The sequence below is a fragment of the Heliangelus exortis genome, chromosome 3, assembly GCF_036169615.1.
Source record: "Heliangelus exortis chromosome 3, bHelExo1.hap1, whole genome shotgun sequence".
Lineage (NCBI taxonomy): Eukaryota > Metazoa > Chordata > Aves > Apodiformes > Trochilidae > Heliangelus > Heliangelus exortis.
Genome location: NC_092424.1, coordinates 48,157,133 through 48,176,106, shown reverse-complemented (window position 1 = coordinate 48,176,106; position 18,974 = coordinate 48,157,133). Strand labels below are relative to the sequence as shown.

At 41.4% G+C, this 18,974-nt stretch overlaps 1 protein-coding gene across 2 annotated transcripts; it reads right to left on the bottom strand.

The window, feature by feature from the left end:
* Positions 1-4,736: 4,736 nt before the first annotated feature.
* On the bottom strand, positions 4,737-17,490 carry STX11 (syntaxin 11). 2 transcript variants are annotated; one of them, XM_071740497.1, is made up of 3 exons: positions 17,391-17,490; positions 7,571-7,775; positions 4,737-5,827 (listed from the first exon to the last, which is right to left on the bottom strand). In XM_071740497.1, exon 3 carries the CDS (start codon positions 5,820-5,822, stop codon positions 4,956-4,958), a length of 867 nt encoding a protein of 288 aa, XP_071596598.1. In that variant the 5' UTR covers positions 5,823-5,827; positions 7,571-7,775; positions 17,391-17,490; the 3' UTR covers positions 4,737-4,955. The 2 variants fall into 2 exon arrangements, with proteins under 2 accessions (XP_071596598.1, XP_071596599.1); XM_071740498.1 differs by lacking the exon at positions 17,391-17,490 and having other exon boundaries at positions 7,571-8,075.
* Between the last annotated feature and the right edge of the window lie 1,484 nt (positions 17,491-18,974).

The window sequence follows — 18,974 nt, the reverse complement described above, 5'->3', positions numbered from 1 at the left end:
TGCTTCCCTACGTCACAGAAGGGGAAAAGGTAGTGTCCTTTTCCCCCCACCACTTTTCCCACCCGTTTTCCATAGGAGAAAGTAGACATTCTCCATCACACCAAACTTTTCCACCACTGAGCCTCCCCCTGGAGGGATGAGAGGCAATGTCTCCTTAGGGCACAGGTTTAGGTTGCTGGGCAGAAGCTGTCTGCCAGTCCTGTGAAGAGAGCAGGAGCACGTAGCCTGCTGGGTTCTTGGGCACCCTGGTTATAGCTGGCCCTCTGCAAGGGGTCTGGGACTCAAATTTGCAGGCTGCAGGTGGTGTCCCAAGTGCTCAGAAACTCCCAGTACACTGGGTGTGCTTGTGAAAAGTTGATTGTTAACATTTTACAAATGTGAAGAACAGATGTGAAACTTGCACTCCCTTTTTCCTTCGTTTTATTCACACGCTGGAGCCCATTAATGAAAGAACAGTGCTTTGGATGGAACTTAACTGTGTTGTACCATTTGCTTGAAATGGGCATCATTCCATAGCTAGCACTGAGTACTGTTCAGTAGGGCTGTGCCTTTCAGTAAAGTATTGAGTAGAAAAATGCCATCAGTTAGGTTATCTCATTGTCTTTGCATCTAACATTATTTCTGAGAAGCACTGTAAAATGTTGCTTTCTCTTTATAAGACATTGTACCCTAATAGTGTATGGACTGTAAGGTAAGATGGAGGACATGTCTTACACCCGTTGTTACTGGCTTCAGCTCAGCTATTACAAAGACATTAATACGATAGAAAAGTGGAATCAGAGAGATATGCTGCTGCCTTCTCATGTATTAGAGAGACAAATATCATGGGTCCATCTGAAAACCACATTACTTTGGAAAGAAATTAACTGTAATCTCCACATACAGTACCTATTAAATGATACTTTTTCCTGTCTTCATTTTATCAGTGATATTTTTCTAGAAACAACCCATGTGTAGCTCTTCCCTCAATTCCAAATCTCTGCCATGGTTAAAAATCTAGAGAACTCATTTTGTTTTCAAGAAATTATAAAATATAACTTGGTCTGTGCATTCAAAACATACTTAGATTAGAAAAACAGCAATTTAACTTAGCTACTCAGACCAGCCTCAGGTTTTTCTCCTCTAAAAAAAAGGTACTTGGGTCTTAAAACTAAGAGCTATACTTTCTAGAACTTTCTCCCAAGATGTGCTAGAGAAATGCCTGCTGAAATGTGTCCATAATCTGAGTCCTTTGCTATGAGGTAGCAAGGGTTTGAACGCCATTTCTCTAAAATGAAATTCATGCTTTAAAAAAAAGAAATAAAAAGCCCATAAGATGAAATGGAAACACATCTGGATGATCAGCATTATCTACCAAACCCTATATTGTGTAATAGGGATTTTTATAATATATATACAAAATGTTTTTTTACATTTTAAGAAGCAAGGTGTGCCTGGTTGCCAGTCCTTTCTCCTCCTCAGAAAGTGCTGAGATTCATAGGAGCTTTTTGGTGAAGCTTCATCTGCTTTCAGTATAAAATAAACACAAAGTACCAGGAACCCTAAAAGCTAAAGCAGCCTCTCCCACACATTAACTACTTCCCCCTCAAACCAAGCTACAGAGTTTGCCACATCAGGGAAAGGAAAAAAGAACCCCAACCTATAGAATACACTACACACATCTCCATAGGATTCCCATTGACTTTCAAAATGAAAAGGTAGCTGTCCTTAGCAAGCATGATGACTTCCATTTTGCAGCTTCTGTTATTACCATGCTGACACACCATCAAGCTACATTTATCATCTTCTTCCACTCATCCTGTGTGGTGTAAGTCTTTGCAACCATCATGCGATCAGTTTTTGGGTTGTTTTTTTTTCAAAAGTCTGCTGGCAAAATTTGAGTTCTTACACAACTGAAGGGTAGAAAAACCCCATAGTATTAAGCAATGAACACATGTTTGCAAGGAAGTGAGTAATTTCTTCAGTTACTGGAAGCAATTTTTAAGTGCCTCTCACTCACAAATTAAAGTAGTTTTAAAGGCTCCTAAGCTGGCGTTTCAATGATTCTCAGTTTCTTCCCTACAGCATTAGCCTTAAGTCAAGAGACAAGGTCTCCAATTACCTTTTTCTTCATGCTTTTGCTCTTTTTTCCAGTGCCTCAAACCAAACTAAAGATGTGAATATAAATATTTCCACTAATGAAATCATCAGGATCTCTCAGAACTGCAAGAGTAAATTTGCATTTTTTCTCACAGTAGAGCATAATCTTAGATGTATGAACCTCATTGTTCATGTTTTGTGTAGGAAAAATTATGGCAAGTCTATCTCAATATGCAACACATTTGATTTATTGTGGCAATGAATATTAGGAGGACTGTTTTTTTTTTCAGGCATTATTTAATCTCCTTTCACCAACTCAGTGTCTAGTCCTGCAGCTTTAAAACTAAGCTTTGACAATGCAAGAAACTAGTCAGAGCTTCTGATTCAATGTACAACACTGAACTTTCAGGTTTTCTTATTAAAACTTTTATTCCATTTGTGCAAAAAAAGAAACAAAAAATTATATATTTTTATCAAAAGCATTGATGAGTTCTAAAAATATGCAGATGAAATATGTATTTTATTCTTTATTGATTTATGCCCACATGCTGACTCCCAGAGCTGTAGGGTATTTCTACACAAATGCACAGTTCACTGAATGGGAGTACTTATGAAATAAACAACTCTGTCTTCTTGAGTAGCACCAAAGTGGTAGTCACAGTGCCAGCTCAACACTCTCTCCCACTTCAGGTTTGAATATTGGGTTGTTTTGGAGAGGCAAGCATAATACTGATATCATCAGGACATCACTGAATATGAAAATACCTTCTAGATTTAGAAGATGGAGGTTCCTCACTCTTCCATATTACCATAGTCAGGTGCTTCAGCAAGAGACTTTCAGTTTCTGGTGAAAGTTGTCCATTTAGCTTCTCTTTGTGTAAAAAAAAAAATTAACTGTTTAGCTAAGAAGCATTTCCCACTAGGATATGAAAGCTTCAAAGTTGAATTTTTTTTGCTATTTTGTTATAGCAATATAAATAGTAAGAAATGTTTGGGTGTTTTTTCACATATATAATTAGCGTGCAAATGATTAGTAGGGAATAGTTTCATTGCAGTTGTCTCAGGAATGGCTCTGCATAGCTCCTGAGGAAAACTCCCAAATATAAAATATTTGAAATGTTAAAATATATGTATTAAAATACATACAAATAGGGTGTTTAAAAAAAAGTCACTAGCTTATGAAAAAATGTCCTGCATTAATTCAAAGGATAGCAATAGATCACAGTGTGTCAGGAAGCCACCTAGAAATATTATAGTTGGAAAACCTCCAGAAGCAGGAGCTATAATCACTCACCAGACTTTATGAATACATGTTTCACTGACAATGCTCAGGGCTGCAAATTTTCTACTTCCTCCTCATATTCTAAACCCTGAGTGAGCAGGCTCCTATTACACAAAAGGAGAGATTAATTTTAAGCTTGAAAAGAGCAGTGAAATGACATTAAAATGTTGTTTAGTTTTTTGTTTTTTTTTTTTTTTTTTAAGTTAGAATAAGGTAAGTTTAGATGGGGCATAAAGAAGAAACTATTCACTGTGAGGGTGGTGAAACACTGGAACAGGCTGCTCAGAGAAGCTGTGGATGCCTCATCCCTGGAAATGTTCAAGGCCAGGTTAGATGGGGCTTTGAGCAACCTGGTCTATTGGGAGGTGTCCCTGCCCATGCAAAGGGGTTGGAATGAGATGAGCTTTAAGATCCCTTCCACTCTAAACCATTCTATGATTCTTCAGGTGTACTGAAAGAAATGTCTATTTTCTTTCCCAGGTGGAGGCTTCCTAATAATGGGAGAAAAGTTGTAGCTTTTGTACACTGGTAAAGTTACATGTTCATAAATAAAATTCTTCATGTTATTAAAATAGATATTTAAAAAAACCATGAGATATTCAATCAATGCTTATAAAAAAATAAAAGTCTATTGACAAGATAATTCTTCCACTATAACTGCTTGTGTGTATATGCCAGCACAGGAGACCCTAAAATGTATTAAGCCTACAACTCTTGTCTTCTCATGGGTGCTTCTGCAGAAGGCCACTGAATGCATCTCTCTGTCTGAAGTGTTAATTGACAGAAATAAGCATCAGAAGCATAAAAGCATGGCAGTTTTGAAACTGAGAGCACAGACAGTGGCTCAAGTAAAAAGTCAGCAAGCTGCCTCAGTATTGCAGTGCTTCTAGCCACCTTGACAAAGTTGAAGGTACCAAAAATGTAGAAAAGCAGAAACATGCATGCAAATGAAGCAAAATGTGCATATTATCATTTAAGGTACAATTCTGTAAGGTACAATTCTGTTTTGATTCATGACAGGTGAAAGTCAAGTTGAAATAGAAACTAGTTCTGTGTCCTGCTCCTTCTAACAGGATCAGTATTTTATCAAATGAACAGAGCAAAAATCTGTTCAAGTATTTGCATAAAGCAGCCTACAAACTACTTAATATTGAAACCTCCTGATTCTGTGGTATATTGTGTCACAACAGGCAGAAGCTGCACTGTCTGCAGCCTCACTTTGACAAATAAGAATAAAGTTACTTCTTGAAATTTCACATCTTCCCTAGGCTGAGTTATCAGCTCATCATTCGTTCCTCTTTCTCGCCCATCTGAAATGAATATCGCTACAGACATCTTCTTACACCTCTAGTTAGAGCAACAGAGTACATTTCAATTAAAAATAGATAAAAATACTTTTATCAACATTGCTAGGAGCTCTCAAATAGAACAGCCTTCAGCACATTTACAAAAAATACAATAAAAAAAAAACAACTGCAAAAGAGCCCCCCCTCCCCCCCCCATTTCTAGGTGTGGTCATTACAGAAAAGTCACTGGAAAGAATGCCTCATTTTCTAGACATTCAAGTCAGTCTGTGATAGTTTCAGTGGCATAGTCACCTTCTGAAACAGGATAAGCAGCAGCAGAGGATTGTTCTGAGGGGGTGTTTTCTTCTGTATTCCAAAGCTTTTTTCACTTGGTCTTTACCTTCTCCTACATAGTCCTCAACATTTTGCATATTTATCTCAATGACATCAAAGGTGTCTGCCTGTTCCTCCACGAGCAGAGCCACCTGCAGAAAGAGCTCGTGAATTTCCTTAATGCGGCCTTCCAGCTTTACCAGCTCCTTATGACGTGTCTCGATCTCATTCAAGGCTGAGCGAGCCCCCTTAACATCTGACAAGAGATTCTCAGAGAAGACATCCCACTTGCCTTGCTCAATCATCTCGTCAATCTGGTTGCCAGAAACATCTTTGCCCATGATTTCCAGCTGCCGCTGAATCCGAATCTTGCAGTTCTCCCGCTGGTTCATCTCCGCCTCGTTGTATTCAAACATAGCCTCCTGAAATGCATGCATGAGGTCAACATAGTGGTTCTTTGCTACCCTGGCCATGACAGACATAGCCCCGTATTTTGTTATTGCATCTTCACTGAAATCTCTCATTATCTGGAGTTTCCTGTGGATGCTTTCTCCGCGGGCCTTGATGTCTCTGGCAATGCAGTTAGTGTCTCTTTTGATGCTACTAAGACGTCGCATGGAAGTAAGGAAGCGCCTGTTTTGCTTTCTGAGCCGCTTGACATCCTCCTTTAGCTGGTCATTTTCTGTCCGAATGTTCTGTATGTCTTTATGAAGAATTTCCAAGGCGTAATCAGTCTCATAAAGGAGAACATTTTGGGGTGAATTTTCATCATCTTCACTATCAGAAAATTCTTGATTGTGTACCCTGGCAATTTCACGCAGCTCGTTCAGCCGGTCTTTCATCCTGCCTGTAAAACAGAGGAACAAGAGTAAATAAGTTTGAAGTGAATAAAATATTGGTATCTATGGTTGAAAGCTCATAACTAATAACTACCTCATAGTTGTATCATAGATAACATAATTACACCAAAGATTATTTAAAAAATCAGCTATTAAATTTCTTCAGAGTATTTGCTACAATGAGGGATCTTGGATCCCAAACTCTGGTGCTGAAACATTCTTTTAGAAATTACAAAGCTTAGAAACTAAAAAAATACAGGGCAGAAGACAACAAATCCTGAAAACAAATCCACAAGAATAAGACAATTCCCAGCCCCTTAAAAATGCCAGTCTTTCAGTTGAGGACAAAATACAAACTCTTGAGCAAACGGTATAAAGTTTTCAGCTATTGATATGTGTGGACGTGGTAAAAACTGAGTGCTTCCTATAACTGCTGACTAGAGAGATCTTGACCCTTCATTAGGTCAACTGCCACATATGTCAGGTTTATTTGGATTTAAAACTCCATGGCCAGGGTTGTCTAGAGGCATTTAGACACTAAGAACATCTACCCTTCCTGTCTGGAAATATCAGACCATATTGTAGAAGGCTGGAAAGGGAACAAACAAAGGCATATAGCAATCTCAGGATTATTTAAATCTCTTCTAATCACTAACTGTTTCCGAGATGCTTTTCACCTGAAATGCAGATGCGGCTCGAAAACCAGTCACATTGCTTGTCTGACTGCATTTCTGACTCTAGCCAGCTTCCCTAGAACTGGTGATCCTCCCACTTCTAGATTAATCCTTGAACTGCCATGTGTTGTGATCAGCAGTTTATTTTTTGTAGTCAGAACCTACATTTAGAATCGGCACACAATGATTTTATGACTGAAAAAATTACATTCCACAGCAGCAAGGTGCCATTCGTGTCAACTAAATCATGCGTGGGCAGAATTATGTTGCCTTTGTCCTCACCATTCTTTGAACTTGGGAAAAACTACATTTCATCAGCCTTCCACAGAGAGCAGACCGAAAACTGCCACAGCAACAATTACATTTTGTTTTTTGTGCTTGATAAAGAAAACACAAACAGAAAATGACACTGAGTAATGAACTCATAATTCTGTATGAATAGGTCTACCCTTCCTTCCCCCTATCCTCAAAAATATTACTTGCAATTTGTTGTTTACTTGTCTTCCTCACCCATAACTGTTTTAAGATATTAAAGTTAAAATGAGAGGAAATGGAGAAGCAAATAGATGGTGGTTCATAATATGAAAACACTAATTATGTAATAAGTTCACATCTATACTAATTCTGCAGCAGTTCTGTAAAAAAACGTTGCTGTTTTTTGAATACAATATGAAAGGTTAAGAAGTCAATCAACAAGAAGAGTAAGGAGCTGTAAAGTATGGCATCAGATTGCAAAATGATGTGTCCTACACACAGAAAGATTATGCAATTAAACACTGGGTTGTGTCCCACACTTCCAAAAAGCCTCTGCTCACAGTCTGTATGTGCTGAATAAAAGTAGTACAATGTATAATTTAATATTAATCATTCAGTTAATGGCAATATATATCATTTAGTATGTTAATATTGTTCGTTCCCTCAGCGATTTCTCCTGTGAAATCCCTGGAAAACTCCATAAACTCATAACAGTCTTTTCGGGGAGGACAGATCTAGCAGCCTGGAGTGACTAAGGACAACACTGCTACTCTTGGTGAGTTATGGTGCCCACTTGAGACACTGAAGCCCAGTTCTTTGTACCTGGTAGGTTCAGAAGTCAGCTCCTTCAGACTTTGGTCACTGCTGCAAGCCTCAGGCACTTTGCTGAGTAAGATCACGAAGTAACAAGCTGGACATCAGTGAATGAACTCATGGATCAATGCCATTAGTGAGAAATGTGTCTCCAGTAACATGTACAGCATCACCTACGATCTCTGTGATCCAGTAGACCCAGTAGAGTCCAATTCTAAAAACAAAGAGAAAGATCAAATTACAGTTGTACTGACAATCTTCAGCCTGGGGTTTCCGTAGTTCTTATCTCTAAAAGCCTACATTATTTGAAACTACATACCAACACTTACATTAAAGGTGGTCCCCATTAGGATCTGTGACTCTGCACTGAGGACCAGCACCTGTCAGGGTAATGGCTCCACAGGCAAAGTGATTGCACTTTTGTCCTAACACATGGATGCCATCCTTAAAGCATGATTTCAGTGTCCTGCAAAATCAGGGACCATTTGACACCTTCATTCTCCCCAAGTGCTGTCTTCTCTACAGCTACTTGAAAGGAGGTTGTAGCCAGGTGGAGGTGCCTCTTTTCCCAGGCAACCCTCAGCAAGACAAGAGGGCACAGTCTCAAGTTGTGCCAGGGGAGGTTCAGGTTGGACATTAGAAAGAATTTCTTTACTGAGAGGGTGATCAGACATTGGAATGGGCTGCCCCGGGAAGTAGTGGATTCTCCATCCCTGGAGATATTTAAAAAGAGACTGGATGTGGCACTCAGTGCCATGGTCTGGTAACTGCAGCGGTAGTGGATCAAGGGTTGGACCTGATGATCTCTGAGGTCTCTTCCAACCCAGCCGATTCTATGATTCTGTGTTTCTAAAGGGCATCTACTAGCCCGCTGCTCACTTCATCAGCATATTTTCAAGATGTTCTTCCTTATTTACATAAAGTGCCTGGACAGGACAGAGAACAGGAAGACCTGCCTGTGTTTCAGCACCATATTGGGCCACAAACCCCACAAATAGCAGAGAACGCTTTTCCAGCTTTATGCCAGAGCACGGTCACTTACTGTATAGGTTGCCATTTGTGGAATTTGGCTAAAGAGATCTGTGAGTTTCGCGAAAACATTTCAGGTTTCTTGAGCACCTTTAACTCAAGGAACACAGTGAATTTATCTGGAGGCACTTGCTAACTGCTGCTTTGAGGGACACATAATTTGGCAAAGCTTTAGGAATTTTTCATAAGGGAAGCAGCAGGCTCCATTGCAATGCCACCACAGAGCTCTTTCCCCATTTCAAATTCCTATTTCAAACAAAGGATAAGAAGACATTCCCAGGAGAGGTCAATAACTTTCGAGCATTCCTTTGATCATGTCAGGGGCAGAACTGACACTAAAGAGCTGAAACAAATGACCAAACTAGCATGGGAGACCAGGAGGGAACAGCCATTTGAAAACTTTCTGGTTAAAAGATCGTTATTTAGAAAAGTTGACCTCCTTTAGCAGGTGTTGTTGTTACTCAGGAAAGTTTGCATCTACTTACATGGTGATAGCATTGTTTGTAATTATAACAGCAATATATTAATAGCACATTACTAGTTGTTAGGGATAGCCTTAGCACTCATTCTTTAAAATAAGCAGCAATCTCTTCCTTCAGATATGGCCCAGTGTAGCAGAAGCTGAGCTCCCTGGCTAGAAAGCAGGTCTGCAGAAAATGACCTTGGTGTCCTGGTGGACAACAGGATGAACCTGAGTCAGCAATGCGCCCTTGTGGCAAAGGAGGACAACAGCATCCTGAGCTGGAGTAGCAAAAGTGGAGGGAAGTGACCACTTGCATCTGACACTTGAGAGTCCTCATCTGGAGTACAGACTTGGTGCCGGGGCTCCCCAGTGCAAGAGACATGGACGCAGTGGGATGAGTCCAGGGGAAGCTATCAACATGGTCAGAGGTGCTGGAAAACCTAAAGTATAAAGAGAGGCTGAGAGAGGTGGGAATGTTCAGCCTGGAAAACAGGAACCTCGAGGAAGATCTTGTTGCTGTTACCAACTGTGTAATGCTAGGGTAGAATGCTTCATGGAAATGGAAATGTACAGAGACAGCACAAGAGGAAACAGGCCCAAGTGGAAACAAGGGAAAAGCCAGCCAGCCAACAGATAGGGGGGAAATTCAAACAAACAAACAAAAACAACCTTACAGAAACATTGAAAAAGGTATCCAGAGACGCTCTGGAATCTGCATCATGAAGATATTAAAAACTCAACTGGACACAGCCCTCAGCAATCTGAACTACCTGTGTGGGTTTTGGGGTGTGCTGGACAGGATGACCTGAAAAGGTCCGGTCAATATTGTTCTCAAACTCAGCCCTAGCTCAGAACTTTGCAAATTTGAACATGAGTAATAAGTAATTGAATATGAAGAGCTAAACGTGAGTTGAATATATATTCAACTACTTGCACAGGTTTATTTAAGACATCTAACACATTAGAATATCAAGATACCAGCTACTCTGTACTCTGAAGTAACAGCTCCAGGAGTATAAATACTTTAATTCTAGGAGTGTGTGTTTTAATAATTAGCTGTCAGTTGGATCTAATTTTAAAATACTGTGTATATTCAAACAGGAACACGTCCTTTCATGTTTGTATTTAGGCTAGATAAATCCATTCTTGTAAAATCAAGGTCCTTCTCCAGTCCATCACGGTGTGTACAACCAAACACACACAGGAAATACAGGCCAGGTAATGACCACATTGGTTACAACTTTGAAGACAGATAGACACCAAATGTAGTCAGCTGAGGACATACTCAGCACTCACCTCTTCGTGTTAGCATGATACTTCTAGATATTAATCACCACTATGACTGGCTTTCCCATGGCATGTGAGAAAGATGCAAGGTGTCACAGGGCAGTAAGGCCCACACAAAAATCCTGGATTTCAGAGAGGGAAGGACATTGACTCTGAAAAATCAAACATAAATTTACAACCCCTTTCAATTATCCACATTATTATACAAACAGGAGTTATGAACCACTGTAGCACTGGTAATAACAGAATCTAGCTGTGAGAGCATGCTGTGCATAGCACTGGAAGCAGATATTTCCAGTGCTGCACTAGTATTCTGCAGCCTGTTACCTAAGCAGAAACAACTTACCAAACTGGGAAGTTATTCCTATGGAAACAAACCAGTTGCACACACATGTTTTGTTTCAGGTTTAACGTTTGTATATCCCCATCACTGAGTTTGGGGACAAATGGTGAAATAAAGCATCAGTTTCAGCACAACATCTATATTTCATCCCCAGAAGCTGCAAGGGAAGGCAGTGTGTGTTTCCTTCTTGCAGCATTCATAAAAGGCTACTTAATGCCAGCTTGTGGATTATCAGAAGTCTGCTCAGTAATCTTTTCAGCCTTGAGAAGGACCTTACAAGATGAAGCTCATATCTCAGTTAAAGTGGCCTATTTGAGGAACAACAGATATTTCGAAACAAGTTAAAAATAATTTCTATCACCAGTTCTTCTCTCCCTCAGAAGATAAAAAGCCTTTTCTGCTCCACTACAAACCCAAGTGGCCCATCCTGTCTCTGAATGACACAGGCTCTTGGCTGCATGACACGCAATAAATGTGACCTGAGAAACAAGTGATGAACAATTAGGAAATAACTTCCTCCTAGGCAGAATTACTTCATAGCCAAATGTGCATTAGCACATTCCAGTAGCATCTCATGGTGCTTGTAGAGGATGCACTATTGATGGAAATCCAGTGGAAGGTCTAACACACACCATTATAAGGCAAATAGTGTGCTGCTGTTGCACAAACATGCAAGTAATGCATAGGTAAAAAAAAAGTGTTAAATGCTGCTGAAACCTTCATTTAAGAGATGGAGCCTCAGATTTAATCATCATTTTCCAGTATCTTTCTGTTTTGGAAACAAATGTCTTAGACCAGTTTTAATAATTCCGCTTGCTATCTGTTCTCCAATAATAGATTTGATATTATTAATTAATTTGAAAACAAACTATCGTTTACAGTAGTTTTCCTCTTTTCAAAACAGCTTCTTCTTGACTGCTGGCAGTGAGCTAGTCATCTTTTCATATTAAATTCCCTGTCTCCCCAGTCATGTCCATCACCAGTGAACAGCAAGCTTCAATTTCTCAAGTCACTCTTCTTTCTTTTTTGCGTGTAATCTGTAAAACCTCAAGGAAACACCAAAAATCACAACTGTTTGCCTTCTGGAGATGTTTTCAGATCATGCCTGCACACTAACTCCAATATTAACAACTATGGCAGAGATCAGCATTTCAAAATCTCTTTGTGGCCTCACTGAAAGGAAGTTACCTTCTCCAGAGTTTCTTGATTTGGGCAATGTTTAAAAATAGTCAAAATGTACTCATGATTGAAAATACACCAGTTAACACAGAACATCAGTAATAAAGCTACAGAAATTCAGCAAGAAGCCACAAATGTATCTGAAGACTACTAGACACTACCCACTTCATATTGTACTTGAAGCCTGAACACCGCCTTTACTCTCTCCATCACCCTATGAGAAGTGTTTGCAGTTGCAAATGTCTCGGGGCAGTTTCTCCCAAAAGTTTGCAAGAAGTGTCTCCATTTGTGCCAGAACAAGTTATTTATTGTAAGCTGGTATATGGGGAGAAGCAGGGATGGCTCAATTCATGCAAGCTATTTCCACAGTAGTCAGAATCTCCAAGTCTCCAGTGTTTCCTTTCCTACCATAAAGACTAGGAGAGGCCTAGGGGGAAAAATTAACATTCAAATAGTTTCTCACTTCTAACTCAAAGTAACAAGGCAGTAGATGTTTTAATACTGATAGCTTTGGAGTTTCTTTTCTGACTTTACCAGTATACAATCTCTTCAACATAACGTAACTCTAAATTTTTGTATGACAAGAGTATTATAAATTAAAGAATCTAGGGTGCATCTCATACTTCATAGGGGTTGTCAATAAGATTGACTATGTTGGTGTATTCTGTAGAGTGGTTATCAGGTTTTCCAGACATCAGTATCAAAACTAGGTGAGGCTGCTGGCATGCATTAAGCACACACATAATATGCATTACATTTTTTACATATTTGTGATGAGACTCACTAAAAAAACGTAGGTTTTAACTTGTTACTACACATTAATGCATGCTAAGTAAACATGATTGCATTGGAGGGGACAGCTTGCTTTGCGTAGTTTGACTGCTACAATTTACTAGATTGTCTACATTTTCACTGGAGGCCTGTGTATTATCCCTGGCAAATTTTCAGTCCTGAACAGATTATCAAATAGATTCTGGGTATCTTTCTGCTTTTCTCACAGGTCACACTAATGGGCAATTGTAACTAGATCTGGTTTTGCTTGGCCTGGGGGCAGCCTGTACCAGGGCTGAGGATGAAGAAGTTTCTCAGTCTTCAGTACACTGCCCACTAAGAAGTGTTAAGTCTTCAGGTGAATTGTCTGGCATTGTGTGTGCTCCCACAGCTGGGAACTCTCTCCAGCATGCATCATACTTCTGCATACAAACAGAAGTTAAGGACAGGAAAGGCTAATGCACACCCCAAATTTAACACTTCATTTTCCTAAGGATGCTGGAAACAGGATATATAATTAGCAAATGCAAACACTGAAAACCCACTAAATCCTTGGAATCCTTGAGACTTGCAAGCTGACTCCAGTCAGTTTTAATGTGCACACCTTGCCAAAACCAGAGATCCACTACAAAGAGTAGATGAATATGCATGGGATTGTATTTTACCCAAGGTGTAGAAAAACAATCCTATCACTGCTCCCCATTAAGTGCCTTTCAGTACATGCAGTATGCTGAAGGCTGAATACTGCAGCCTGTCCATCCTTCCTGCTACAGGCAAAACCAAGGTCTTCAGGTGGAATCAACCTGCATGGAGACAAGGGGAGCATGAACTAGACCCCCACAGGCTTGGCAATTTGTTAAAACAGAACCATACCACTAACATAAGCCGTGAGACAGCCATCCATGCATTTCTTAGCAATTACTACAGCTCATCATCATTATGAGTCACTGTGTAAGGAACCCAGGCAACACACTCACAGGCTGTGCTGTCCTACAGTGCCCTGAGTATATACATTATCCAATTAATCACCTCAGCTTCCCTGAAACACATTGGCTCAGCAAAATAACTATGTACATACTATATTTATGTAACTACTATTGCTGTCACACAGTAGTATTTATAAGTGATTAACATCATGTTGGCATCTGAGTGGAAATACAGGATTGCATGTGATCATCAGTCAGAAGCAACATATTCTGCAGACATTTTTAAATTAGCACAACAGCATTACTTTTTAAAACAGACATGTATTTAAAACTTGTAATACAATGTTACAACCTGAGATTAACTATGCTTTACTTTAAAAAAAATCCTTTAGGGTTAAATAAGGAGTGTTTTATTACTAATTGTTAGTGGGGGCTAGTATGCATGAGGCTCAGTTTTGGATCCTGCTGCAAAATCTACACAACTGTAGCTGGACCAAAATAATTTTAGTCAGGAAATAACCCCACAGCCACCCATGTATGCTCACAGCCTCAGCCTCAGGACATGTCAGGCACTGGCAGGCTTTATGCTAATTACTTTATACTACTTACCAGCCCATAGGTGTTTACAGACATATTCAAAGTACCAGTGAAGCTGAGATAAGATATAGATGTAATTAGGGACACACTGACCAGTAGTACTTAGACAAACTGATCCTGACTGGGCATATGCAGAACTCAAGCAAGCTTTATTCTTCCTTTCAGAAACAAATGATCTGACACAAACACAAACAGGGCTCAGAGGAAAGGCACAGCAGGAAAAATTGCTGAAGTATTCAGTACTTTTTGGCTTTTATGAACGTGAGTTTGTCAAGAATAATCTTGGCAATTAACAGGTTAACTGTCATAGTAGATAAGGCACACATGATAAGCCTTCTTAAGTGACATTATGTGACATCAGTCCCTCTGTGATAAACTACAGAAATATGCTCTACATGAGAAGTGCCAAACACTTTGCTTGATAGGGTAGATGAGATAGCAAAGACATTTGACACAATCAGCAAAAGCTATTGAAACAAATGCAGAAACTGAACTGCACCGTTCCTCTCATACAGAGCCCCCCTGCTCCTCAAGATGGGGTTCCCAAGAGCCAGCCCAAGGCAGGAGCTCCCTTGGAATGATGTTCCTAACCAGAAATGGCTCATAGGCAGGTCACATCTCAGGGGCAGACCAAAATGGCAAGTGTAACCAGAAATGGCTTCTCTGCAAAACTTAATAAAAGTGGTAACCCTGCATTTGGTGCTGAGTACGAGTTTAATGGATCAAATTAACATTTCCCAAGTATTTTCTGCACTGTGCCTTGTCATCCATGCACTACAGGGATTAAAGAGTCAAGAAAAATTGATGGACCAGAAAAAAAATATAATGGCAAGTGTATCTGGGCCAGCACCTTCATACTTGACACAGCAGTTGTCTTCTCACTGTCAGAACTGGTTTTGAATATTCCATTATGATGGTTTTTCGTTACACTCGGAGGTAATCCATGTTTTCCATTAGCAGCTTGGAGAGTGGAGCCAAATGTGAACCTGCATGGTCTCCAGGTGACACAAACTGGAGGCAGGGGAAGTGAGTGTATGGCGGCAGAGGGGTGAAGAAATTATGAGAATCTAAGATGATCTTGAGAAGTAAGAGAAGTCCTAACAAAACCAAAAGGTAATTCAATAGAGACAAGCCTGGTATGGTACATTTAGAAGAAATCATTCATACAGATAGAAAGCAGGTAACACCTAGTTTGGTAGGAGGAAATCATCGGGGGGGTTATAGCAGATTGCAAGCTAAGAACCAAGTTCACAATATGGTGCCATTGTGGAAAAAAAAACCAAAACCAAAACATCTTGCATCAGAGATGGCATAGAATGGACTGGATTTACTCTATTTGGCATAGGTAAGGCCTCATTTGGAACAGTACATCCTTCTGCCATTACCACACTAGGAAAGTCAGAGCATATCAGGCATTGTCTCCAGGTGGTTTAGAGAATACAACCTTGGAGGAAGAGGAATTGAAGGAATTATGCTCATTTCATGTAGAAGATCTGGTGGAGAGATTTAGGATTCCAATGTATAGAAGGAGTTTGTTCAGCACCCTCCCTCCCCATCTTGCTGTGTCTCCAGCACAGTGTTTGTGCTCATACAGGCCTTCTTCCCATGCTAGGGAGCAATTTGGGTGACTCTTTAAACCTGGAATTTTCTTCCCTCTCTCCTATATCTGCACCAGCAGCAACTACCGTTTGTTCTTTTGGAGCAGATGTTGGTTATTGTTGTAGTATAATGGAAAGTGTCAGACACAGATGCTAACCCCACAGCACCCAAAATATCCAAGACTAACACACAGTTTTGTTCCATAGCATCATGAGGGGGTACTGTTATCCTATGATCCCCATTTTAATGTCCCAAGAGATTTTATGTACCATCCTTAGTTTCTTCATGAAGATCTCATATCACAGCAAACTTGGTAAACTTGCAGTTCTAGTCTCACTCAGCCAAAACACCAGATACATTTGCCATATGACTTAACATACATTTACAGTTTCAGAGCAGTGGTCATACAAGGCAATCAGTGAAAAAAATAACGTGAGAAAAAGGTTCATCAGAGGTGCTAAGCATCTAAACCATCCTTTCTTAAGGGTAGCCTTTAGGCTGTTCATTTGTTAGACCTTTGGTCTGTTTTGAAAAAAAAAAAGAAAAAGAAAAAGTTCCACTCATCTGGTAGTCTCAACACTTCCATACAAAACTATTTAAATAGTGAGTACCACCGTTAGTAAGAAAGAAACAACCTTCAAATTGGATTTTCATTAAAAAAAACTATGTATTGTCAATTTTGATCCCCGACAGCTTAAAAAAACAGCTCCTAAAATACCATCTAACAAACAAGAACAATAAGTGTGAATGTCTGTTTTAGGCCAGTGTTATTCTTCTAGTCATTTCCTTTCCTGGTATCTCATGGTTACATGCAGTTATCTCTGACATACAAGAGTACTAATTCTTCTTGGCAGGGAAGGAAATGAGTACCAATTAATCGGAAGCAATCAAAGAGCACTAACTTTTGCACCCACTCAAAGACCTGGCCATGATGATGCCCGAGAAAGGAGTGACAGCTATTACGTTTTGCATAAAAGCTCAATTTTCTACAGAATCTGCTCTGGAGCTATTCATAACTACATATGAGCACTGTGAATGAAATGTTAATGCTCGTTAAAGCAGACAAACAAGGCAGCAAGAAATGCAGACACCTCTTGGGCCTGGACAAGGACACTTATATTGGAAAGTGCCTCTGGTCTTCCCTCATTCAGCGAAAACCCCAGCCATCCTTTTTGCGGGACCACAGCTACCCAAAGGCAGCGAAGGCACCTCCGGAACCGAAAGCCCGGTCCTCATCCCTTGCAGTCCCTTCTGCCTCCAAGGCTTCAGCCTTCCCCTCATGTCTCAAACAGGGCGGATCCCTTTACTCTTACACAAACTCCAGCGGCAAAGCCCTCCGGGATCCCCACGGCTCCTCCTGCCTTGCCGGCACCGGGCACGCACCGGCACTCCCCCCGACAGTAGGGACAACCTGATGGCCACCGCCGGAGCCCAGCATCCTGCCCGGCCCGGAGCTGTCCTCTGTCCCGAAGCAGCTCCGGGCCGGGTCGGCGCTCGGGTACCCCGGCTGATGCTTAGCGGGACCCGGGGTTACGGCAGGGCTTCTGTCCCCGAATCCGACGGCGAAGGAGGCTAGCACGACCGGTTCCCTCAGCAAACCTCCGACTCGTCCTCCCCCATCCCGGCAGTACTCACCCCCGGCAGGGCAGGATATCCCGGCCCGTCTTGCTCCCGCCGCGCTGCTTCCCGGGGTGATGCTGCCGCCGCGCCGCCCGCGCCGTCGAGGAAAGCGCTGGGTGCCGAGAATCGCCCCGCCCCCCTCTGCTCGTCTTGCCCTCCTATTGGCTGAAAGGCAGGCGTTATTTCCATATCCCCGCCCCTGCACGGCTGTCAATCACCGCAATGGCGGGGAGGCTTCCGCCACCTCCTCAGCCGCCTCTGTCCCTTCGGGGTGGTGCTCGGCCCACACCGCTCGCTACCGGGGTGGAAAGTCCGACCCGCGGGTGCTGGGAAGTTCGAGTGGGCTGAAGTTACTCGTTTCTTTGCCGCGTGGACAACCCCTGCCCTTTTTGTCTTCGCCTCCCCGACGGAAAGCGGGGGTTTCCGACCCCTGCGAAGGGGGCAAAGCCCGGGAGCTTGAACCCTTCGAAGGGGTGTACGGGACGCGGAGGAGGGAGCTGAGGCCGGGTGCCACCGCCCCTTCTTGCTCCCCACCGGCCCAGTTCAGCTGTTCGGTGCGGCAAGGTGTGTCCCGACGTGCTGGCTTCAAACGTGCGTGATGAAATATGACGTCACAGGAGCGTCTGGGAACGTAAATGAAACAGACTGCTGCTCCTTAGCGTGGGCAAGAGGTGATGAGCTCCTGGCACAGTGCTTCAGGCTGAAGGTCAAATTTAGACCATTTTTGGGTGGTGACTTTGAATGCTTCTGGGAAAACATCACCTTCCTCATGGTTCTAACTTAAAAAACCAACCAAACAAACACAAACAAACAAAAAACCAAAACAACCAAAAAGCAATCAAATAAAAAAAAACCCAACACAAGAGAACCTAGGTTATGCAGTTGTTACTACACACTAAAACCACACAGATGTAAGCCACACAAGTACTTCTAGGGGTTATTACACCTTTCTGTTAAAGGAAGTTTTTTGTTTGCTCAGAAATGTATTTGGTTGTACATGTGTAATCAGAGATACTTTGAATGAGGACTTTTTGAAAGATAGAAGTTACTTTTTGTTGGTGACACATGAGAGCTGAAAGGACATTTGTACTTTCCTGAGCCATTTTCAGTTATAAGGCTTCAAAATTTTGGTTACATTGCATTGACTCCATCCTGGCCACGTGCAGAGAAAATTCTGCCATGATGGAGACTGCTGGGGAGACATACAAAGCTCCCTCCTTATTTTCTATGCTGCTGTTGTTTCAGGGAAAAAAACCTTAAGCAGTAAGTACATACTTCAGGCTTTATGGTTAACAGTCAGTTAAAAATATATCTGATATACTTTCTAGGCTCTTTCTACTTGTACGAAAAGTTCAAAAAGTTTTAAAAAGACCATACTGCAGGGTCCTTCCATGTGGAGCCATTTTGCTCTTAGACCTTGATTGTGGAGCTGAATTTACATGGATGGGTCTCATTAGCCCTCTAAAACTGCCTGAAGACATTGAATTATGAGTGGATTTTCTTTTTCAAGCTGCTGCTTTGTGAGACCAGCTGCACCACCCTTAAGTCATGAGCAGGTGGCTCTCTCTTTGCCACTGGACCACAGAAAACAACCAGGCC

Excerpts from the sequence above, each read along its gene's own strand:
- STX11 (XM_071740497.1), bottom strand. The coding sequence starts at position 5,822 with ATGAAAGACCGGCTGAACGAGCTGCGTGAAATTGCCAGGGTACACAAT.